The sequence below is a fragment of the Manis javanica genome, chromosome 12 (assembly GCF_040802235.1).
Source record: "Manis javanica isolate MJ-LG chromosome 12, MJ_LKY, whole genome shotgun sequence".
NCBI classification, from domain to species: Eukaryota; Metazoa; Chordata; class Mammalia; order Pholidota; family Manidae; genus Manis; species Manis javanica.
Window position 1 is genome coordinate 28,038,618 of NC_133167.1, and position 25,511 is coordinate 28,064,128.

The window sequence follows — 25,511 nt, forward strand, 5'->3', positions numbered from 1 at the left end:
TTACTTTTCTGTATGGGGTTAGACAGTGGATCCAGTTTCATCTCTTACATGTATCTGTCCTGTTTTGCCAACACCAACTGTTGAAGAAGCTGTCGTTTCCCCGTTGTATATCCTTGGCTCCTTTATCGTATATTAATTGACCATATATGGTTGGGTTTATATCTGGGCTCTCTAGTCTGTTCCATTGGTCTATGGGTCTGTTCTTGTACCTGTATGAAATTGTCTTGATTACTGTTGCTTTGTAGGAGAGCTTGAAGTTGGGGAGTATAATCCCCCACCCCCATGCTTTATTCTTCCTTCTCAGGATTGCTTTGGGTATTCGGGGTCTTTTGTGGTTCCATATGAATTTTAGGACTATTTGCTCTAGTTCATTAAAGAATGCTGTTGGTATGGGCCTTATGATTTTCAGAATGGTCAGTGAGGACTGGCTTCAACTGAAAGTCACCATTTTCATTATCCCCTAACAGGAGAGTCAGCCTGTCCTCTGAAGCTTTGACTTAACCCTCTTTAGCTATCAAAGTCCTAGGTGGCAGTATAAGGCTGTTTTGTCTACATAGAAAATCTTATACTTAGTGTAGCCACCTTTGTGAATTATCTTAGCTAGAACTTCTAGGTAACTTGCTACAGCTTCTACATAGGCACTTGCTGCCTCATCTTGTACTTTTATGTTATGGCTTCTTTCCTTAATCCTCATGAACCAACCTGTGCTAACTTCTAATCTTTCCTCTACAGCTTCCTCACCTCTCTGAGCCTCCATAGAATTGAAGAGAGGTAGGGTCCTGCTCTAGATTAAGGGAATGACTTGGTTTAAGGGAATGTGTGGCTGGTTTGAACTTCTGTCCAGATGGCTAATACTTTCTCCATCTTAGCAATAAGGCTCTTTTGCATTCTTATCATTAGTGTATTCATTGGAATAGCACTTTTAATTTACTTGAAGAAGTTTTCCTTCGCATCCACAACTTGGCTACCAGCTCAAGAGGACTAGCTTTAGATGTGCCTTCCCCACTAACTTTAATCATTTCTAGCTTTTGATTAAAGTGAGAGATGTGCAACACTTCCTTTTACTGACCACTGGAAGGTAATTGTAAGGTTATTAATTGGCCTAATTTTAATGTTATTGCGTCTCAGGGCATAGGGAGGCCTGAGGAGATGGGGGGGAACAGCTGTCAGTGGAGCACACTCAGGGCACACCAACATTTATGAGTTAAGTTCAGTTTTATGGGCACAGTTCATGGTGCCCCAAAAGAATTACTACAGTGACATCCAAGGTCACTGATCACAGATAACCATAACAAGTATAATAATAGTAAGGTAAAAGTTTGAGATATTGCAAGAACTATAAAAATATGATACAGAGACATGAAGTGACAAGTGCTGTTGGAAAAATAGCACCAGTAGACTAGCTTGACACACGGTTGCCACAAACCTTTAATTTGTAAAAGAAAACAAAACAGTATCTGCAAGTAGGTAAAATGTTTGAGTAAAATGAAATACAATAAATCAAGGTATGCCTGTATTGATGTTCTATTTCAGAGCCTCTTATAAGGAAATTACATTGATTATTAGAAAAAAATTAAGAAGTAGGTGTCTTACTTGTTTCTAAGAGAAATATGAAGTGTCAGATCATCATATCATGAATATGAAAACAGTACTAGCACTGTTCTGTGCATGTTTTTAAATGTGTAATGTTTTTATTTATTTATTTTTATGTGCAATGTTTCTATATATTGGGTTACTTAAAATTATAAATAAATACAAATACAGATTTTTCCATTGAAATTCCAGGTTGTAGCTGCCTGTGCCATGCCTGTAATGAAAGGCTGGAATATCCTGACAAACTCAGAGAAATCTAAGAAAGCCAGGTATGTTATTGTTACTCACATAGTAATTTTTCTTAGAGCAGAAAATTGCTCATTTCAGTATTCAGACCTTCCCACACATGAGAAATTCAGTATCAAACTGTTAAGAAATTACTGTGTTTGGCTTCTAGGAGCAGTGTAAGTGAATACATAGTAGAGGAGGTGAGGTCAGATGTTTATTATTTTGAGCCGAGTGTGGTATCAGTATTAAAATCCCTTATTTAGTAACTTTTGTTTAGTAATTAAGTTCAGCTTGTAACGAACAGTGAATATGAGGCTTATTGAACTGAGATTATTGCAGCAATATATTACTGCACTGTACTGGCACTGACTGTTTTTGTTTTTGTTTTGAATTAATGTGAATGTTTTGTGAGGACCGTTCAGCAACTTTTGCTAATTCTGTTTTAAAAGTAATACTTTTCTAGGTTCTCTAATAATATTAAATTCTAGACTCCTGTAAACATTTTTAAATTGTGTGTTTAATACTACTTGTATGATAGTTACATTGGCATTTCTGATAATAAATGTAAAATTTAACAATATGAGAGCATACATCTCTAAAGATTATTGAATAGCCTATACAGAAACCATTTTTGAGTGCCAGCAATTTATATATTACAATTTTTATACAGAGAAGGTGTGATGGAATTCTTACTAGCAAATCACCCACTGGACTGTCCTATTTGTGACCAGGGAGGTGAATGTGATCTGCAGGTTTGTGGTCTAATTTCATAAATCATTTTGGTTGTCTCAAGTTTTAATTTCATTAACAGCATTAGATTACCTTTCTCATAATCTGTTTTAAGGACCAGTCCATGATGTTTGGAAGTGATAGGAGTCGATTTTTAGAAGGGAAACGTGCTGTGGAGGATAAGAATATTGGGCCCTTGGTAAAGACCATCATGACTAGATGTATACAGTGTACTCGCTGCATCAGGTAATTTTTTTTCCCTTTCTCTTCTGGAATATCATTTGTATTCTTATTTAGTATTCACAAAATTTGGTAAAATAATAACACTGGAAAGGAAGGCAACTTTTTTTGGTGGGAGCAGAGGGATGTTGTTAACAATTTTTGCATAAGCCAATAAAGTTGTTCACTTTCATTTAATATCAGTCCATTGGTTATAAATGTCAAGATCTGTATCTAGCTAAACTACATATTATTTATATGATTTGTGCAATTTTCTTTCTATGTGTTATATACTTCAATTAAATTACATGCAAACATTGAATTATATTTTATTCAGGTACTGTACTCGCCATTGCAAACGTACTTGTCTTTTTAGTGTTTTGAAAATCATTATCTTATTTGTGAACGTGAAATGGAAAGGAGATAATTCAATGTATTTGACCATTTGGTGGTACATTTTTATCTTACAGATTTGCAAGTGAGATTGCAGGAGTAGATGATTTGGGAACAACAGGCAGAGGAAATGATATGCAAGTTGGTACATACATTGAAAAGATGTTCATGTCTGAACTGTCTGGGAATATCATTGATATCTGCCCTGTAGGTGCCCTAACCTCTAAGCCCTATGCCTTTACTGCCCGGCCTTGGGAAACAAGGTATTCATTGTGGTATTTCTTGACAATTTGTCTTTCATCCTTTTATTTGCTACTATTCACAAAAATTTCAGATTCTTCTTTTTCCTGAGTTCTAATTATTCAAATTTGTGTTAGGGTTTTATTTGTTTGCTTTAAGTTAAAACCTTTTTCATGGAAGGTAAACAGTTAGACTGAAAAATAGGATATGAACCTGTGAAAAATTAATTGTAGCTTTCTTAGAAATTAATTCCGGAGTATTTAATCTCAAAACTGTTTTTCTCATTTGTTCTTCCAAGGAGTAAAATTGTCTTGATTTTTAAAATTTATAGTCTCCTCTCATTAAGTTTTCAACCATGTAGGTATATCATACTTTCTTTAACCAGTTCCTACTATTAAACATTTAGTTTGTCTCTATTTCTTTGTAATTACGTATCTATGATAAATATTGTTGTATATTTCTGATTCTTCTAAGCCAAGAAATGACATAGGTAGTTGCAACATATTTGAATATTGTTAAGGTTCTAGGAACATACCAAATTGCCCTCCACTTTTAAACTCCCACCAGAGTATAAGGTGGTGTCTTAAAATTCGAAGTTTTAAACCACATATTTAGGTATTCAAAAGGATTGGGGGGTGGAGAAGGGTGAAACAGTACATAACTGTTTAAGCAGAAAGTTACTTTCTCCTCTCCTTTGAGACTCCCATAATACACAGGTTGCTACACTTGATGTTGTCCCACAGGTCTCAGAGACACTTCATTCTTCTTCGATCTTTGTTTCTCTTTGTTTTTCATGTTGGATAATTTCTATTGAATTATCATCAGGTTCATTCATTCTTGTACCATCTCAAATCTGCTGTTAAGCCCTTTTAGTGAAGTTTTTATTAAGTTACTGTATTTTTGAACTCTTGATTTCTGTTTGGTTCTTTTTTATACTTTCTGTATCCTTACTTAGAATCTCTACTTGTTCAGTCATGGTTGTCATACCACCCTTTAATTCTTTTTTTTCTTTTTCCTTTTGGTATCATTAATATACACTTACATGAGCAACATTGTGGTTAATAGATTCCCCCCATTATCAAGTCCCCACCACATACCCCATTACAGTCACTGTCCATCAGCATAGTAAGATGGTTTAGAATCACTATTTGTCTTCTCTACCACCCTTTAATTCTTTAAACATGATTTTCTTAGTTATTTGAACATATTTTAATCTTCTTGTTTTTATTTCTAAAGACGTCATAGGAATTGCCCATGTCTGCATAGCTTAGTAGTCACATAATGATTGTGCTCAAATACCATGAGCCAATAAAGCTTCCATCCTCTGCCAGTGGGTCTTTGTGTGGAATAGAGGAGCAAATTCAAAGTTCAGACTGTTTTCAAGTGTGCTCAGCCTGTACTTACACTAGGCCCTTTGAGTCTCAGTGTTGTCCAGGACTGTGTGACTAGCTTAGGCCCTCTCCCGTCACAGCTGCACATAATACACAGTCTCCTCTAGGAGTACTTGTCCTGAGGATGACTGCAGCCTCAGGCTCGTAGACCCTTGGCTCTCTTTGGCACAACAATCTCCAAGATACCACTTCCACAAAACTTTACCTATTGCTCCAAACTGAATCTTCATGTGCAGGAAAGAAGTTCCCATCTAAACAGCTTGCCTTACTTTGATAGAACTTCCAATTTAAGGTGGTGAGAAAGGGGTAAGAACAGTTCCAAGCCAGAACACCACTGATTTCCACTTTCTTACTGGAAATTCGGTTTTTCTGCACACATGTTGCTGTATGCCTTGGTAGATTTCCAAAGTGCTGAACTGGTTGTTTTGTTAATTTTGTCTAACTTTATTGTTACTTTTTTGGATGGAAAAAGATTTGTCAAGCTCCTTAATTAGGCATACCCAGAAATCTCACTCCTTTTAAAATTTCTGTAATCAAATTTTCCCAGATTTGGCCATTTGGAATCCTTCCTGTTGCCTTTTAAAAGACAAAGACTTCATTTTTGCATTAGGAATTTATGTGATGTGTTAAAATATGAGGTAATTTTTTTTATTGCAATTCCTCTGAGTTATTTTTAGAATTGAGAAAGGAAAATAATTTTTAAACATATTTTGTTTTTGTTAAACCAGGAAACAAACTTTGTCTTTATTGTCAGAATCAACATAGTACATACATGTGTTTATTTTCTCAGAAAGACAGAATCCATTGACGTAATGGATGCAGTTGGAAGTAATATTGTGGTCAGCACAAGAACTGGGGAGGTGATGAGGATTTTGCCAAGAATGCATGAGGACATCAATGAAGAATGGATCTCTGATAAAACCAGGTACATGTTTTTTTTTCCTTAACTTTTGCCATATTTAAAGGAAATTTTATAGGAGTTCTCATTTTAAAGAACTGTCTTTTATATTTTCAAATTAATAAATTAGACTGTTATGGTCTGGACCGTTTATATAGAGAATTGGACAAAACTGGTATCAGTAGTCCTATGTGTATCACTGGCTTTCATATAAACTTTGAGAAATATTTTTTGGAGAAAATGAACTGTATTAAGATTTTTAATCTATTTTGGTTTGTTCACTGGAGGAAAAAAGCTAAATATAAGTTAGAGTTTACAGAACATAGTTTTAATAAAATATCTAGAGATGCTCAAGTTTTATAAACAAAAATGATTTGGCTTCTTCAGCTGTCAGACTTGTTTTTTAGTTTTAAAATTCAGGTAGCTGAAAATAGATTTTAAGAACTAATGTTTTAAATGGTAGTTTTAAGTGATGGTCATAAAATATTTATTAGTTCATATCCAAAAAAACCTGAAATAATTATTTCTGTCCAGGTGTTTATTAATACACTTGATGCTTTAATACTGTATTTAAATAAAATTTACTTTAGATTTCAAATAGAAAATTATAGCTTCCCTTTTTTAGCAAGATTCCGCAAATTGTGTAATTTCTGTTATCTAGATTTGCCTATGATGGGCTAAAACGTCAAAGACTTACTGAGCCGATGGTCAGAAATGAAAAGGGGCTATTAACCTATACCTCCTGGGAGGATGCACTCTCTCGTATAGCTGGAATGGTAAAAAATTGAAATATACACTAAATAGTGATATCTGATTTTCAAGGGGTAACTTTGTAGTTAGAAGGGAATGTGTGTCTCTTTACTTCTTTCCTCTTACCAAGATTACTTTATGTTTAGCAGACGTTTATTGATAACTATATACCAGGTGTCATGCTGCTTGTAGGGATATAAAGACCCTAAAGACACATTGTCCCTACTTCCTACAGTCTTGTTGAAAGATATATAATCAGTCAATTATTGTTGTATGCTGCTATGTGTAGTTGTGCAGGAAATGATATATGGGAGAGCTCTTAAGAGGGGTGCCTTACCAGGGCTATCAAGGATGCTTTCCTAGGTAAGGTGGCTCCTTTGGCAAAGTCTGAGGATGAATACAAGCTTGCCAAAGCAAAAATGGAAAGAATGGCTTCCTTGTCAGAGAAAGCAGCATGCATAAAAGGCTTGAGGGAATGGCAGATACTTCAGAAGAAGTTGTATTTAACTATACTTCCACAGTTCTCAGCCTCCACACTTCATTTTGAGACCCCTTTGTTCCTAAACAAGCTGGTGTTACTAGTCCTGGCCCCACAGATGTCTCTGCTTCTCACTTACAGATTAATTAATAGTTGGTATAAGTAAAACTTTTTAGTCAAAAGTTTGTTGCTTTTTTGTACATGGAAATAGCTTGATTTTTCTGAAAATGATGGTTTTTGCTGAATGAAGGTTTCTGGGTGATAATCCTTTTCATCCATTTTTAGTTTCAGAGTTTTCAAGGCAAGGATGTGGCAGCAATTGCAGGTGGCTTGGTGGATGCAGAAGCTCTGGTAGTGCTCAAAGATTTGCTTAATAGAGTGGACTCTGACACTCTGTGCACTGAAGAGCTCTTCCCTACTGCAGGAGCTGGGTGAGAAATGTGAAGTTAGGGTGTAGGCTTTTTTGTGTGTTTTTTTTTTAACAAGTTGGATATAAACCAAAACATCTATGGCATCAATGACTAATAGGTAACAGCTTGGGTTTTCCATATAGCCAACAATTTATTTTCACATATAGACCAAAGTTAAATCAGGAGCTATTAGAGAATCCAGATGTCTGAAACTTATATGTAATTTGGGAATCTGTAATAATAAGGATTTTTTGGGATTATCATGGGTTTGTTGACATGAGAATAGTCTGTGATTATTATGTGTTAAGTTTTAAAGGAAACTTGCATTATCTATTTTGTATTTCCAGCACAGATTTGCGTTCCAATTATCTTCTAAATACTACAATTGCTGGTGTGGAAGAGGCAGATGTTGTCCTTTTGGTTGGTACAAATCCACGTTTTGAGGCACCACTATTTAATGCTAGAATTCGAAAGAGGTTAGTAGTAATACAGGGTTTTAGAAGTACTTATGTAATAGTTGTCTGTTTTACATATGAAAGATGTCTACTTTAGCTTATTCCTAATAGTGGGAATAAGACTCCAAGAGATAATGAGAGGGTGATTTCTAACAGGTCCATTCCTCCCACCCTGCCCAACCCCCTGTGCTGATCTTTTTATTTTATCTTCTTAATTTTGAAATAATTCAAGATGTTTGAAATAGCCTTAAATATACTCATTTTTGTGTACTGTTCACCCAGATTAACCACTGTTAGCATTTTGTCATACCTTATTATTCCCTATCTATGTGTATATATGTGTGAATGTAAATTTCTGAATCATTTGAAAATCATCTATAGACAAGATGCCTTTTTATCCCTGAATACAACTGATCCTTGAACAACATAGGTTTGAACTGTGCAGGGTCACTTATAGGCATGCTTTTTTTCAATAAATACATGGAAAATGTTTGAATATTAGCAACAATTTGAAAAAACATTTTCTTGTCTCTAGCTTACTAGCTTACTTTAAGAATATAGTGTGAAATACGTTAACATACAAAATGTGTTGGTTGATTGTTTCTATTATCAGTAAGGATTCCAGTCAACAGTAGGCTATTAGTACTTAAGTTTTTGGGGAGTCAAAAGTTATATGCATATTTTCAACTGCATCGGGTGGTTGATACAATAATACTATCTAATCTACTGTTTATATTCAGGTTTCACCAGTTTTCCCTTAATTTCCTTTCTAATAATTTTTTTCCTGCCCAGAATTCACTTTGGAGTCATACATTGTGTCATGGTCTCCTCTTCTGCCATTTTTTGAAGAGCACAGGCCAGTTATGTTGTAGAATGACTGTCTGTCTTTTTGTATCTTAGAGACTTGCAAAAGGCCAACAATATAATTTATCATTTATACTGGGACACTGAGGAGTGAAACGGAGTTGTTAATTACTCCAGGATAGTAGGTAAAACCAGCACTGTCTCAGACAAACCAGACTATATGGTCACTGTATTTATAACTATTTTTAGAGGAGCTGGATCCATACTTCCCTGCTACAGAGAATAAATATGAATGATGTAGTATATTTTGATGAACTCTATTTAAATGTCCTTAATGTATAATTAAGAGATAATAAACTCTGCTGTACAAATGTGGCATAATAAAAACTGTAGGTCATTTATTATAAAATTAAAATTCATAGCTGGCCTAGAGTTAGCATTCTTACACAGTAAACTAATTCATTGAATTACCTGGTATGTATTTTTGCAACACTATTTAGGAGGGTACACAGAATATATGTGTTAGTAACAGGTTCAGTGTTCTGTGAGTGCTTTTGTGCTTTTAACATTTTGTAATATAAGTAGATGTAGCACCAAGCATTGATGAGACCAGTAACTGCTAATTTGAATTTAGCTCTCAAAACTTTGTTGTTTTTTTTTCAGCTGGCTTCATAATGACTTAAAAGTGGCCCTTATAGGCAGCCCAGTGGATCTCACTTACAGATATGACCATCTGGGAGATTCCCCTCAAATTCTTCAAGACATTGCTTTGGGTAGCCATCCATTCAGCCAGGTACTTTCAAGTTATAGTATCTGTTCTTGTTGATTTTTAAATATTATTTTTTATTAAAGTTACTGTTTTCATAATAATGACATGTTATTACTGTTAAAACTTACAGCAATATAGAAAAGAACATGGAAGTAAGTAAATCATCTCTCTTGATATATATATAGAGAGAGCAAGCTGTATGACTAGGTAGGCAAACAAACAGAAATGAGGTCGTACTATATATGCTGTTTTTATTTACCAGAGTTTAATTTCCCATGAAATTATTGGAAAAGAAACTGAAAGAATTAAACTTTAAACTTAAATGAAATTTTCCTTACCACAAGAGTTACTATTCCTAAAAGAAATTTCAGCAACACTTTTAACATGACTTTTTCATTACTGAGTTCTTTATTTACATTCACTTCATTGCAGTCTTGATTTTATAGTTTTTACTATTTTTCCTAAGAGGGGCTTGTAGGTACACCATTTCTTGAGTCCTTGCTTGCATGAGAATGTCTATTCTATTCCTGAAGAGAGCCTGAGCAGGATGTAAAGTTCTTGACTCACGCTTGTTTTCCTCTCTGAACTTTATAGACACTGCCTTTTGTTACTGTGGAGAAGGCTGTGTCAGCCATATTCTCCCCAACTCTATCCTAATTTTTCTTTAGATACTTTTTCTTTGACACTTGATGCTTGATTCTTTATCCTTGAAATTTGGTGACTTCCCAGAGTATGTCTTACTAGTGGTGGTTCTTATTGGTTCTTTATGGGACACAGTGAGCCTTTCAGTCTGAAGGTGCAAGGTTCTCTTTATTTTAGAATTTGTGTGTCAGTGTGTGCATGTGTAGGGGGGTGGTGATTGTTGAAAAAAATGAAAGGGGTTTCTTTTTCTCACACAACAATAGTTCTGGAGGTAGATGGATTGACAGATAATGCAGTTGTCCAAGAATGTCATCAAGGAAGGAGCCTGCCTTCCTGCATTCCTATTCAGTTCATTTGCTCACTTTGTGTGTGTGTGTGTGTTTGAGCCTCTCCTGTGGTTCCAAAGATGATGGTTTCTTCGCCTACAGCCTCAGGTATATGCAAGAAGGTCAAGTGCAAAGGGACAAGGCAGCCAAGCTCAACTTTCGTTTTGTTTTGTTTTGAATAGGAAAAGCATTATCATGATGCCAATGATCAAAAATATAAAAAATATTTATTGAGAAGTATCCCTCTTTTCTTTACTTCCCATCCCCATGCCCTAGAATGTGATAAGTGTTCTTCAGAAAAGTTTTCTTCTGTAATGGATTTAAATATATTTTCTATTACTAGCTCTGTTCTCTTCATTTAGATCCCTTAACAATGCAGATATAGAATCCCCTTTTCTATCTTTTCTGTCATGTTTTCCTTTGTTCTTTTGTTCCTTTTCAGTTTGTTTTGTATAATTTCCTATAGCCTATCTTTCTTTTCCTTGTATTTAAGTCATGTTTTGTTTTTTTGTCTCTGGAATGGTATTCATTTTTAATTTATTTCTCTTCTGGTTCTTTCCTGAGTTCTGTGTTGAAAGTCTCCTATTGTACGATAACCCATTGTGTAGCCTTTGAGGTCTTTTTTTAAGTGAGAAAGTGTGTATTTTTCATTTCCTTTGAGTTTTTTTGAAAACTTTCTCTGAACTCTTAACATTTCCTTGGGAAATGTTTCTTGTGATGAATATCCTATACTTTGTAGTATCCAGGTATCATTCTCATGCTGATTCTTTGATTTGAGCCAGCTACTATTGAAGAATGGTACAGAGAGTGGGCAGGACAATGAGCTGTATTGTCTACAACTTCACTTCTAATTTTTACGTCCTCCACCACATCTGCAATTTCCTTTGCTTTTGGATGCGCTCAACTGAATGACTCAGTTTTTGTCATTTAGGAAGTTACTATGGCTTAAAGCAAAGCCCTTAAAGTTTTAGGTTTTCTACATTGTGATCTAGTGATCATTGCTTTTCCCTGCCTCCTCCTTCTTCTGTAGGCATGGTAACTAGACAGAAGACAGCAGACATGGTACTTCAGTGTGGTTTCCTGAAAACAGTACAAACTGAATCTCCCTAGGGACATTCTCCAGTTTCTGTGAGACCTACCCATAGTCATTCTGACCAAGGATATTTGGGAAGGGTTTTCATTCTCAGTGTTTACTTTTAGAAAATGTGTTTTATCTGATTATAATTTAGCCATTTCACAGTAGCAGTGGCAAGGTGTTTTATATTAAATCTGATTGGATGTATGTCTGTTGACTAGCAAATCACTGACATTCATTTTAGAACTAAAACTTAGGACAACACTGATGCTAATTTGATTAGGTTTAGTTTACATTTAATGAATTTTTTAATTAAAGTTCTTTTTTTAAAAAATAGGTCCTAAAGGCAGCTAAAAAACCAATGGTCATTTTAGGCAGTTCTGCACTCCAAAGAAACGATGGGGCAGCAATTCTCGCAGCTGTTTCCAACATTGCTCAAAAGATTCGGGCAAGTAGTGGTGTTACTGGTGATTGGAAAGTTATGAATATCCTTCATAGGTATGTTGAGTAATTGTTTATATACAATAAAATTCAAATAATTTTATGTTTGTGTTCCTGTTACACTGTCACATTTAGATTTATAAACTTAATATTTAGCAACATCTCAGCAGATGCAAATAGAAACCTTTGTATTTTGTGTGAGAAGAACCCAAGATAATAAATGATATTAAAAATATCCAAAATAGCATTAAGGGCTGAATCTTGAAAAACTGTATTATATTAGTGTACCTTTGTTCAAAAATTACAAGTTCTCTCACTTTAAGTGATAAAAATATAAGCTACCATGAAAGCTCATCTGAAGTAAAGTTTTTTCTGACTATATTAATAATGCAAATTTATTTTAGAAGAGTTGGAAAGAAAAGAAAATGTGGGAAAATGGAAATTATCCTTAGTTCACAATCTGCAGATAATTACTGTTGCTATTTTGGCATCCTTTCTTCTGGTCTTTTTTTTCCCCTGTGTGCATATTGTTTTAGTCATACAGTTGAAATACTGTGTATATAATTCTGTGTATATAATTTTGTTTTTTGATTGATTTTCATTACCAAATAGTATTTTCCTCCTGTGATTAGAAATGCTTTATAATATAAGTCTTAATGGCTATTTAATATCAAATATAATTTTTTAGTCATTTCCTTTTTGGGCAAATGGGATAGATATTTCTGAAGTTCTCAATGCGTAGTATTTCCAGCTTGTTTTAGAAAGGTTGTACCAATTTTACCTTGGTGAATAAGCTTTCCTATTTCACATAATCCTTTCTACCTTCAGTATTATTTTACAAATTCTTGAAATTTGTTTAAGGATTGAGGCTAAACACTTTTTGAAGTATGATATGCAAATATTTTAAATCTTAAAGTGTTTAAGTACATTCTTAAATGTTTCCCCTTTTATTGGTTTAATTTGGTATTGTAGATCATCAACATTTTTTACAACTTTATATTTTTTAATAGGGATTGTTTTCATTGATCACCTCTAGATCCTTTCACCCACAATTTTAATTCACTTTTGTGTCCATGTTTTTATTCATAGTTTTTTATTTTTTGGTTTTTTTTTTTTTACCTTCTAAATGAGTACCTAAGTGAGTAACTTTTTTTTTTTAATGTACCTGAATATCGAACAGTGTACTGGTCCATTCTAACAAATAACCACTTGGCTAAGTACAAAGATCACAGTCTTTTTTGCTTTAATACTCAGTACTTTTTTAACTTAATATTTTAGAGAAGATTAAATTTAAAACTCTAACCTGAATTTTGTTTCTGATGGTAACTCTGATGATGATTTTATCTTATGTGTGTCTGACTGCCTGCCCACCCTTAGGGTTCCTTACTTTTTATGTTAGAAATTCCTACCAGAATATAACTGGGTGACACACCCTTGTTGTTACCTTTGCCTGGGAATGTCATTAGATACTCTACAGTTTCAAATGACATTCATTCATTCATTCATTCATTCATTCATTCATTTATTTTAGGTTCAGAAAAAGTTACTGGTTTATTCTTACATTACTGCTGTTCTGTAGAAGCTTCTGTTTGTTATGCATTGGTTGGCCTTCAGGTTCTTATTTTTTTTTCCTCATAATTTTTCTAACTTCCTTTTTCTCTATCCTTGGAGAAAATTTCTTAAATTATGTTCTGTCATGAGTTTTCATTCTGGTGAGTGCTAACACTGTTGTAATTTTTCAATTTACTAACCTTGTTTTTTTATTTCATTTCATGCTTACCGCAAGATTTTTTTTGAAAGTTCACTGTAGTGTACTAGGACATACCTTTTAATGCTTATTGAGAACATGAAACACATTTTTAAACTTCTTCTTTATTTCTTATAGTAAGTTTGTTTCAAAGTAAAGAATATTTTCTAATTCTTGGAGAATCTTTTAATAAGCCCTGTAGTTTTTTTTGTTCACTGATCATTTTCACAAATGCCAACTTAGGCATACTTAGTTTGTTTTCTAAGATGAGGTGTATAAGATAGTGTATCTGCTCTGTTTTGACAGAGAAACCTCAAGACTTAGAGGGAAATTTTTAAGAACAAAATATTGTATGTGGGGTGAGGAGCTAAGTTTTGAGATTGGGAAGTATGAGTCTTCCACTTTGTTAATTTTTAGGATGTTTGGCTATTCAGGGTCCTTTGCATTCCATATGAATTTAGGATCAGTTCATGTGTTTCTGCAAAGAACTTAGCTGTGAGTTTTGGTAGGGATTGCATTGAATCTATAGATCAATTTGGGAGTATTATCTTCACAGTATTAAGTCTTTCAGTCTGTGAACACGGGATGTCTTTCCATTTATTAAGGTCTTTAATTTCTTTCAGAAGTTGCTTTATAGTTTTCATTATATGAATCTTGCATTTCTTTTGTTAAATTTTTCCTAGGAATTTGTGATGTCTGGTCAGAAGGTTTGATACAGCAGTAGCATCTAGTGAGAGTTAGTTTGACCTGACCCTCCTTATTAACAAATAAGTAAAGACTACTTGGCTCCATACACAGTAGGTCCTCAGAATGACTACTATTTCTAGAAAGAAATTTAGTAATAGTAAACTATATCAAAGATTTACAATTGTTCAAAGAATAGTTACTCCAGAAATTTCTTTAAAAAAATTATTTTCTGCTTTTAAGAGTAATATGTGTGGAGAAGGGACATAGTAGTAGATCTCTAGCAACTTGTTGAACTGATGGACAGTGCCTGCATTGGGGTATGGGTGGGGACTTGATAATGTGGGTGAATGTAGTAACCACATTGTATTTTCATGTGAAACCTTCATAAGAGTGAATATCAATCATACCTTAATAAAAAATTAGTAACAAAAAGAGTAATATGTGTGCACAGAAAAAATTTCATTAGGATATACACCAGTGTACTAATTATAGTTTTCTATTAATTACAGTTTATGGATATCTTAATTTCTCCCTTTTAGTTTTAGTTTTCAGAATCATCTGCTTTTTGTCTAATGACTGTGCTTGGCTTAGCATGTGTTTTGTTTTACTGTTTTGAAAAAGAAGCAATATAAGACAATTGCAGTTGGCATAAAGTTTCCAGAATTCTTCCATTAAATATTACCTCATGAAGAGACACAGTGTTGTTCTAAGCATCTTCTTTCTTTCTTTGCCATTCTTAAGACAGTAAGTGCTGTTTCTGGTTTTGACATCTATTTTAAATGGGTAAAAAGGTGTTGGACAGCACTGAATAGAAAAGAGACTAGGTATCATTATAAGAGTCACATTTAATTTTTTTATAATGAGAACACTGTAGGTATGCTAAAAATTGATAATTGTTTTTACAGGATCGCAAGCCAAGTAGCTGCTTTGGACCTTGGCTATAAACCTGGGGTGGAAGCAATTCGTAAGAACCCTCCCAAAGTGCTTTTTCTCCTGGGAGCAGATGGAGGTTGTGTCACTCGACAGGATTTGCCAAAGGATTGTTTCATTATTTATCAAGGTAAGTTAGTGCCTGTGACACCACAAACAGAAGAGAATAGTACATTTTGTAGAAAAGAAACTATATGGCAATATGTTGAGTGGCTTGAATATTTTCTATTCAGGAATTTCCTATATCATACCTCCCTCAATTATTTCTTTAAACCATATCATAGGTTTTATTAGTTACATAGTTGATATTAATATTAAGAATTATTAGCTGATGTGATTTAATATTAAGAACTAGAAGAAACCTAAATGCCCCTGGTAACAGGAATGCTGTATTATGCCTTTTTATACAATGAATATTATGTAACATTAAAATTCAGCTTATCAAAGAATATTTAATATTATTATATAATCAGGGGGAAGTCCTTTTTTTAATAAAAAGAAGTATTAAAAGTTAAAAAAAACTCATGAATCCTGTGTTAAAGGATATTTAATGAGTTATACTTTATGGTACTCCTTTGGCCTTTCTGTGTTTGATTCATTTTCTTGAATTCTCACTCATTATAAATGTAATCAAGTTTCCCTGGAATAAATAGAGTCCAGAGTACTCCTGGATATTTTGCAGAGAAAAGCATTATACAAGTTCCCACTTCATTTTACACATAAAACCAGGAATTTATTATAGGCTTTTTATTACCATGACACTTAAAAGCATTATATAATATTTTACATTTTTAGTTTGATAAACTTAAACCAAAATGCATTAGCCTAAATTCCGTTTCTTGTCCTTTTGAGAAAATCATTGATGACTGTTTTGATATTCATGCTTTGTATATTTTCCTGTGCATATACAATCATGTACACAAATGAGATCAAACTTCATATATTGTTCTTTAACTTTTGTCATTAACTCATTTCTTTTTTCTTTCAGCAATTTAGTTAAAATATTAATGAGTGACAATCTTTTAGTATATCATTTTTTATAATTTTCTGTTTATGCCCTTTTATTATTATTACCATCATATTCCTGTTCTGTTTTTCATTCCTCTACCACTTCAGTCTACTTTACCAAATTTCACTAATGTACATCTGAGCATTTCATGATGATTTGTAATCATCAAAAGAAATAATATAGCTGGTTGCCCCTTATATATGTGTATATAATATACAATCAAATTTGTGTATTTGAAAAGTAATCTGAGAAAAGACAGCAGATGCTTTAACAGTAATCTTCTTTGGGATAGGAATTGAATTGTGGACAAGGCAGACTTATTTCAGTTATTTTATTTCAAGTATTCAAAGTATATTCAGATATTTTATTCAGAGTATTTTATTTCAAATACTTGAGTGCTATACCACTTTAATTTTTAAAACACTTCTGTAATTTAAAAAAATGGGACTTAAAAAGGATATTCAGTGTTCATATATGAAAGCTAATCAGTTTTTTACTAAAACGTGGTTTATCATTTTCTGACTTTTCACAGGACATCATGGTGATGTTGGAGCTCCTATAGCTGATGTTATTCTCCCAGGCGCTGCTTACACAGAGAAGTCTGCTACTTACGTCAATACTGAGGGCCGAGCTCAGCAGACTAAAGTAGCAGTGACACCTCCTGGCTTGGCAAGAGAAGACTGGAAAATTATAAGAGCCCTCTCTGAGGTATTTGTTGTTATTAGTGATGCTATGAATGGGGTATTTGACATATTAGCTTGTCAGAATGACTTTCAAAATCAAGGAAGATGCAAGTCTGAAACGCAGAGTGAAATCTCTGTAGGAAAAAGTATTCAAAAAGTGAGGATTTGAAATTGGTGTTTTATTTTTGACTTGTCTATTGCCTAAAAACACTTCTTTTGACTCTTTTTTACTGTATAAAAAGAAGCATGAGATTTAAAATAATACACAGTTGTATGTGATTGATAACAGGTTAGCAGAAGCATTCAGATTGAGCATAGATAGCATTGTCTGTTTAATCATTTATTTCATAATAAGTGTTTTATAAAGATAAATTACTAATGTACTGATAGCTGTTTATGAATTAGAATTTTTGACAATTGTGTTCACCACTTAACCATTTGCTTATAATTTATGCTAATGGACACCAGTAGATTTTTTTCACTGGTATTGCATTATTTCAACATAGTTGCAGTTATATGTTATTTGAAATTTTTACATATTAAAGCTTTATGTCAATTTTGGGGTACCTGATATTTATAGATTGCAGGTATAACTCTTCCATATGATACTCTGGATCAAGTAAGGAACAGATTGGAAGAAGTCTCTCCTAATCTTGTTCGATATGATGATGTCGAAGGAGCTAATTATTTCCAGCAAGCAAATGAGCTCTCCAAGGTAAAAACTTGGCTGTATGCAGTTTCACAATACTGGTGTTAACAGTACTAGTTCTCAATACTATTTTTGATCTTTAACTCCTTTTTTTGCAGCTTGTGAACCAGCAACTTCTTGCTGATCCACTTGTTCCACCTCAGCTAACCATTAAAGACTTCTATATGACAGGTACGCAGTTGTTAACATGACTGCAAATATGAAAGGTGGGAAGGTGTAAGATCACTTAATTTAGCATTATGATTCTAACCTGTTAGTGGTAGTATTGGATATTTTGAATCTTTGAAGATTTCAAAACATCAGAACTAATAAAATTTGTGTTTTCTGGCTTTACTCAAATTTTTTTTGATTCTGACACTAAGCAGTTTGAAAATCCAAGAATAGTTAACAGATTTTAAATATAAAATTTCACTACTGTATGTGAAATCACTGCTGTATAGCAATTTAGGGAGAATTTTATTCTAAGTGACAAATAACTGTGAAGGTTTTCCTGAGAATTACAGTATAGAAGAATCAAAACACCTAAGTGTGAAACATGTTAAACAGTGCTTCTGATATAAATTGTTAGGGATGTTTTTAAGAAATGTAGATTTACTTGAATTTGTTTACTGTATATCTTAACACTTGGTATAACATATAGGTTATGAGGTAGTTGATAGATTATTTTAAATAATTTTCTATCTAAAAGCAGGTAGGAGTATATTTTTCAATTTTTGTTACAGTTTGTATCTAAGATTATTTTTAAGAGGTTTTTTTTTTAGTTATAAAAGTTATATTCATTATAAAATACATACGTAAGCCCAAAAGAGCAAGGAAAAATTACTGATTCCGCTACCTAGAAATAACTACATTTATTTTTTTTTAACATTTTGGGCATTCATCCAAAGATATAAATACATACTTTTCATTTAAACCAAAAATGTTGATTAATTATTAATGGAGAGAGGGGACTGCCAGCTTTATTCAAATAATTTCACATACCATAAAATTCACCCATAAAGTACACAATTCATTGGATTTTAGTACATACTGTTTTGTAATCAGTTTTTCAATAACACTATGTACATTTTTTTCCTTACATCTTTAATACTTTAATATTTATAATGATTGCATACTATCATATTGCATGGCTATATATAGTTATTTAATGATTCCCAGTAGTACTACTAAAAGTATTCAGCTAACAAGGAGCTTATCTCCTAAATTTGTTGGTTGTACTCACACAATTTACATATAGTTGCATAGAATTTCATAGTCTGTTTTTGTTTTCTTCAATATGTGCAACAAGGTTTTACTATGTGCTTTTTAAAAAACTGTATTATCAAAATGCATTTATTAATATCTTTCAGATTCAATTAGCAGAGCCTCACAGACAATGGCCAAATGTGTCAAAGCTGTCACAGAGGGTGCCCAGGCAGTGGAGGAGCCATCCCTGTGCTGAAACATCTACTGGGAATCCTGCGTGGTTACAAATGGTTGACTGACAATCATGTTGGAGTAACCTCTCAGAGGTTTCTCTCTTTAAAACATAACCTGAATGATGTAATATTTAAGGTTCTACCATGCTTATTTGAAAACAATATTGCAGTTATCAAAGAACTTTGAGGTTTCAGAAACATTTATGTATTATGTGTCAATGTTGTTAAATAGTTTAATAAACATGTATATAGATAGATGCTCTTTCATGTAAAAGTATTGATAATCTTTGCCGTAAATTTAAAGAAAATCCTTAAAATATGAATTTTTGTTCATAGTCATTGATCATTTAATGTTTGTAAAATGGATGAAATAAGAAGAGCTTCCATTATTAAGACCCAGTTTTTTCTAGTGCTAAAGAAAAGATTTAAGCATTCAGTCATGCTGGATAAATAGAGAAAGTACAATAATATAATCATACATCAGATATATATCTTGGACAACTATAATTAATAGTTGCCATAATATTATTAGATAATTATTCAGCTTTCTCCATGTGGTAAGCACTCTGGTTTTACATGCATTGTCTTGTTTTGTCCTTGCTACAGCACCTCCTGAGGTCGTTGGAAATGACAACTGAAGTGCAGGGATATTAGGTAGCTTGCTCAAGGCCACAGCAGAAAGTCACAGACCCAAGTCTAGTTCTCTCTGACTCCAAAGCCCATTGTTCTTTTTTTCTTTTTTTTTAATTAAGGTATCATTGATATACAATCTTATGAAGGTTTCACATGAGCAACACTGTTGTTCTACATTCACCCATATTATCAAGTCCCCCCATATACCCCATTACAGTCACTGTCCATCAGCATAGTAAGATGCTGTAGAGTCACTACTTGTCTTCTCTGTGCTATACTGTCTTCCCTGTGTCCCCTCTACATTATGTGTGCTAATCATAATACCCCTTAACCCCCTGCTCTCTCCCTCCCCACCCACCCTTCCTACCCCCTACCCTTTGGTAACTGCTAGTACCCTCCTGGTGTCTGTGAGTCTGCTGCTGTTTTGTTCCTTCAGTTTTTGCTTTGTTATACTCCACAAGCGAGTTGAAATAATTTGGTACTTGTCTTTCTCCGCATGGCTTATTTCACTGAGCATAATACCCTCTAGCTCCATCCGTGTTGTTGCAAATAGTGGGATTTGTTTTCTTATGGCTGAATAATAATTCTGTTGTGTACATGTACCACCTCTTTATCCATTCATCTACTGATGGACACTTAGGTTGCTTCCATTTCTTGGCTATTATAAATAGTGCTGCAATAAACATAGCGGTGCATATGTCTTTTTGAATCAGGGATCTTGTTTCTTAGGGTAAATTCCTAGGAGTGGAATTCCTGAGTCAAATGATACTTCTATTTTTAGTTTTTTGAGGAACCTCCATATTGCTTTCCACAAAGGTTGAACTAATTTACATTCCCACCAATAGTGTAGAAGGGCTCCCCTTTCTCTGCATCCTCGCCAGCATTTGTGGTTTCTTGTCTTTTTGGTGTTGGCCATCCTAACTGGTATGAGGTAATACCTCATTGTGGTTTTAATTTGCATTTCCCTGATGATTAACGATGTGGAGCATCTTTTCATATGCCTGTTGGCCATCCAAATTTCTTCTTTGTAGAAGTGTCTTTTCAGATCCTTTGCCTAATTTTTTATTGTGTTATTTGCTTTTTGGGTGTTGAGGCATGTGAGTTCTTTATATATTTTGGATGTTAACCCCTTAATGTATATGTTGGTTATGAATATATTTTCCCATACTATAGGATGCCTTTTTGTTCTGCTGAATGTGTCTTTTGCTGTACAGAAGCTTTTTAGCTTGATGTAGTCCCGTTTGTTCATTTTTGCTTTTGAGATGTGTTCAGGAAAAAGTTGCTCATGTTTATATTTAAGAGATTTTTGCCTATGTTTTCTTCTAGGAGTTTTATGTTTTCATGACTTACATTCAGGTCTTTGATCCGTTTTGAGTTTATTTTTGTATATGGAGTTATTCAGTAATCCAGTTTCATTCTCTTACATGTAGCTGTCCAGTTTTGCCAATACCAACTGTTGAAGAGGCTGTCATTTCCCCATTGTATATGCATGGCTCCCTTAGCATATATAATTGGCCATATATGTGTGGGTTAATATCTGGAGTCTCTGTTCCATTGGTCTATGGGTCTATTCTTGTGCCAGTACCAAATTGTCTTGATTACTGTGCAAAGCCCATTGTTCTTAACTGCTGCACTTAATTCCCTCCTACCAATAGAGATTCTATAGGTTGTTATTTCTAAGAATTAGCATTGAGAAGCTTGATGGATAATGCATTTTTCTGTTTTCTCTTGAATTGGTTTATATAATGTCATGGTGATTTAGCTGACATTTTTCTTTGTGTAATAGATTACACATGCGCGCACACACACACAGACACACCCTTGGAGTGAGGGACATCTTGAGATAAATTGAGATATTTGATGTTCCATATTCAGTATATTAACACCATCTGCAATAGTAGGTCAACTAAATTATTCTACACAACTAACAGGTTTTGTAATTTTCAGTTATCAAAATAAGTAAAAATTTTATAATCTAAGAGATAATCTAAAGCTATATTAAATTTTTTTCAAAACCTCTGTTCAGAATCCTTTTGTTTTGCAATCCTCATTCCTTGCTGCTTTCATTAAAGATTAGCCCAACTATAGAATGTGGTTTTCCTGATAAAACAAAGTATAAGATTTTTAGAATAATAGTATGTCATCAATACTCTATCTTCAAAAATTATACAAAATTTGTCACTTTTAACAGCTTTTTAGGAACTATTTTATCCACATTAGTGGTATGTCATGAAATTGTATACTTGGCTTAAAGTACTTTGCTTAAAATTCTCAGTTATCTGAAATTGTATAAATTCCTGCTGAAAGTCTTTGAATTCAATACAAACTTTCTGTCACTCTCTATTTTCTTTACTGCTTAGCACTGTTGGTGACCTCACAACACAAGGGTATACACTCTCAGTTTTGTATTTTCCGGGGTACTCTTCAGTCAATGGGTGTAAACTTCATAGGGTTGTTGGTGAGAAAATACTGTGTTTAAGTGGAGAAGAGGTGACAGATGACTAAGATGGTCCAGGATTTTTGGGCTGCCATCCAGGCAGCATGTGTTGAATTTGTAATTCTGTAAAAAATACTTTGCCTGGGGTGATTAGTGCTCAATAAAATTCATTGGTTTTTACATAAAGTAAACATGAAAGTCTGTCTCAGGTACCTATTAATCACATAATGTTAAATATTAAGGTTATTATGAGCATATATATTATAGATGGCTGCCAGGAAAAGAAAGACTTTCTGAAGGAAAACCTACAGGTAGAAGAAAAATAGGTATAGGTGAGAAGAATGACCTGGCTGATGGAATTATGATTCAAAGCAGAGTCCTAAAGCATGTTACTACTATGATAGACAATGACCACAGTGGGCGGGGTGAGGACTTGATAACATGGGTGAATATTGAAACCACAATGTTGTTCATGTAAAACCTTCATTAGAGTGTATTTTCAATGATACTTTAATTAAAAAAATAAAATGGAAAAAAGGAAACTGTGTCAACAGTGAGGACATATACAAAGGCTCAAGACCAAGTCCCTCTGGTCAAAGAAGGCCAACTGGAAAGAATGTGGAACAATGCCATTTAAAGAGGACCTTCTAAATATGTGCCATTAAAGCTTTAAGTATTTTGTGTCTTAATTTTCACAAAACCCAGCTGACAATGGGTATTAATTGAGACCCAAGAAATATCAAATAACTTGCCCACGGTTACAGAGTTAGAAACTAAAGACAAAGGGGTTTAGAGAGATTTTTACTGCTCCATGTTGCCTTAAATGAAAACCTTTGAACAGCTATAAAAATTGAATAAATGTTGAAGAAAAATCTTAAAGCTTGAACTCCATACAGAATCCCCCCAAATTTACTGTGCATTGTATTATAATGAATATATTAATAAAAAGTATTATGCATTATTAACAATACCCAGAATATAATCATCTTTTATTACTTATTGCTGAGTTGTTTATAAACATTTCTTGCCAGATCAGACAGATCATGTTCAATTTTGGAAAAATAGCTTAGAAAAATTTTAGTATTTTTTCATTTGTTAAAGATTGAATGTATCTACCTCCAACTTAATAGGGTTGTTAAAAAGATTAAGTTAGAAAGCCTGTTAAACTCTTAGCCTGTTTCCTGACACATAGTAAATGCTCAGTGTGCTTATTAATAAGAGAATCATCCTTATAGGAAAATGCACATTCAAAATTTTGCTGACAATTTCAGGAGGTTGCAGCTAACCATCCATGGGAGTCCTTGATCCTAAAATGTAAAAAGCCCCCATTCTAGCTGAATCAAGCAAAAAATTTTGAATATTAATTGTGAGGAAAAGCTATACCTAATATAACTTCCAACTTGTATTTTCCTAATGTGGGTAAAATTGCAATATTTACAGAATCTCTTGCCTGGCCTTAGTGCATCTCCATATTAATAGGTGTTTCCAAGGAGTGGAGAGAAGTCCATCTCCTTATCAATAGGTGATTACAAAGGGGAGCATCCCTTTTTGCAGCTGTGTGGCTAGAGAGACAGGCAAGCAGAAGTGGATCACTGCTTGTAAGCAATAAATGGGCTTCTCCCACTTTATTTTTCCCTTTGACTTATTTCGGCCTCAAAGGTAATTTGCCCCAGGCTGGGAACTTATTTTCCCACCAGAGTTACACCTAAGAAATGCCTTTCTTTTCTAAGGCTCAAATGAATTAAATGACTTGTTCAAAGTCAACCTAATCAGCAAAATACTGTTACTACAGACCATCCACCAGGGTTGTGAAACTTAATTTATTGTGCAGAACTCTGCCTGTTTTGATGGAGTTTTTACAAGTCCCAAACTAAATGAACAAAATGGTACTATTAAAAGAGGAAGAATTATATGCTGGTGATAGAAAGGGTACTGAAGAAAGGTTAGAGCTATTGATGCACATAAAAGGAGACAGGTGGTTTCTTTTGCCAACATAAACCTTTGCTAATATAAACTGTGAGCCTTATTGTTGCCCAAACAAATTACCCAACCACTATTTAAGCTCCCAAGGAGAGGAACTAAAGTAGTTTAGCAACCAAAGCAGTGGTAAGAGGTTTTTATTTAATAGTGACATAGTCATTCACGACCACTTTAAAAATACTACTAGCAAAATCACTGCAAACCCCTCTTAACCAAAGGCCCTGTGTGGCTGTATAAATTAGGGTTCAAGCAAAAATTAATGATCTGCATGAGTACGGCAAACTTTTTTAGAACATTCTGTAAGCTTAATCCTATCTTAGTATAGCTATGTCTTAGGTTTGACTCAACTTTTTGGAAACAAATAGACATGAAAAAAAATCTGTTAAAGATCTGTTGGAACAAAAATTTGTGTATATACTCCTATATAACCACTTTTTATAAGAAGAAGATAGCTGGTAATTCCCTAATAATTTTGAATAGCCAATATTTTTAAATACCTTATTAATTGCATAGTACTTTAGTTTGCTTACTTAATTTAGCTCAAGAGATAAGAATGTTAATGAGAAAACTATGACTAGACTTCGTCTAAATATTAAGAGAACAAGGATCTCAGAACCAAATACCCTTGCCTAAAGTGTTTTTAGTGTTTTTTTAACCAATGAAAATATTTGAAGGTTAAAGATTGACTTATTTATGACTGATGCATTTCATAATTGTGGAAATGAAGGCCAGAGAAAAAGGAGCAAATTACAGGCAGATCTTGTGGTTAGAACCAGCTCTTTTAATTTCTGGTTCAGTGACATCTCAAAGCCTTAAATTCAGCTCTAACATTTATTATATATTTGCAGAGTATCTACTGTGTCTGAAGTATAATATTAAGTACTAGGACTACAAAGAAAAATATAGTTTGTGCCCTCAAGAAGCTAAAAGTATAATAAAATATGTAGACATTAATTATAGTAATGTCATAACATTCAAATGCAGGTATGTACATAATACATTGGTGGCCATGGCTGGACCTGACTAAATTTTAAAGTTCACTAATACCCATTGTTAGCCATTATCTAGGGAAACATACACATTCAGATATTGTACCATATCTATCAAAATTTTAAATGTGCATTTTTTAGACCTAGTAATTTCACTTCCCAGGAATTTATCCTAAAGATACCAGCATGAATTTGCTAAGACATGGGTAAGAATGTGCATTTACATCGTTTGTAAGAAGACAAAATTTAAATGTAGATCAATAGAAAACTGATTAAAATATTTATGGTATAGTCAAAAAATGAAATATACAGATGTTTAAAAGAATGAGTGAGATCTCTAAATGCTGACATGGAAAGAGCTCCAAGGTACATTAAGAACATACAGTATACAGTAATATGTTTGTATCTATTCATATGTTTATATGTGAAAAGTAGCTCAGCAGATACA

At 33.6% G+C, this 25,511-nt stretch overlaps 1 protein-coding gene across 2 annotated transcripts in view; it reads left to right on the forward strand.

Moving 5' to 3' along the window:
* Positions 1-23,064, forward strand: part of NDUFS1 (NADH:ubiquinone oxidoreductase core subunit S1) — a 38,334-nt gene extending 15,270 nt beyond the window's left edge. For both annotated transcript variants that reach the window (XM_037009266.2, XM_037009267.2), the window contains 15 exons: positions 1,786-1,862; positions 2,492-2,573; positions 2,666-2,796; positions 3,240-3,425; positions 5,584-5,718; positions 6,353-6,467; positions 7,205-7,350; positions 7,677-7,805; positions 9,252-9,381; positions 11,738-11,898; positions 15,181-15,335; positions 16,747-16,922; positions 17,478-17,612; positions 17,705-17,777; positions 18,956-23,064. In XM_037009266.2, the coding sequence (XP_036865161.1) occupies positions 1,786-1,862; positions 2,492-2,573; positions 2,666-2,796; positions 3,240-3,425; positions 5,584-5,718; positions 6,353-6,467; positions 7,205-7,350; positions 7,677-7,805; positions 9,252-9,381; positions 11,738-11,898; positions 15,181-15,335; positions 16,747-16,922; positions 17,478-17,612; positions 17,705-17,777; positions 18,956-19,047 (1,923 nt within the window). In that variant the 3' untranslated portion in view covers positions 19,048-23,064. The remainder of the gene's footprint in view (positions 1-1,785; positions 1,863-2,491; positions 2,574-2,665; positions 2,797-3,239; positions 3,426-5,583; positions 5,719-6,352; positions 6,468-7,204; positions 7,351-7,676; positions 7,806-9,251; positions 9,382-11,737; positions 11,899-15,180; positions 15,336-16,746; positions 16,923-17,477; positions 17,613-17,704; positions 17,778-18,955) is intronic.
* Positions 23,065-25,511: the final 2,447 nt, after the last annotated feature.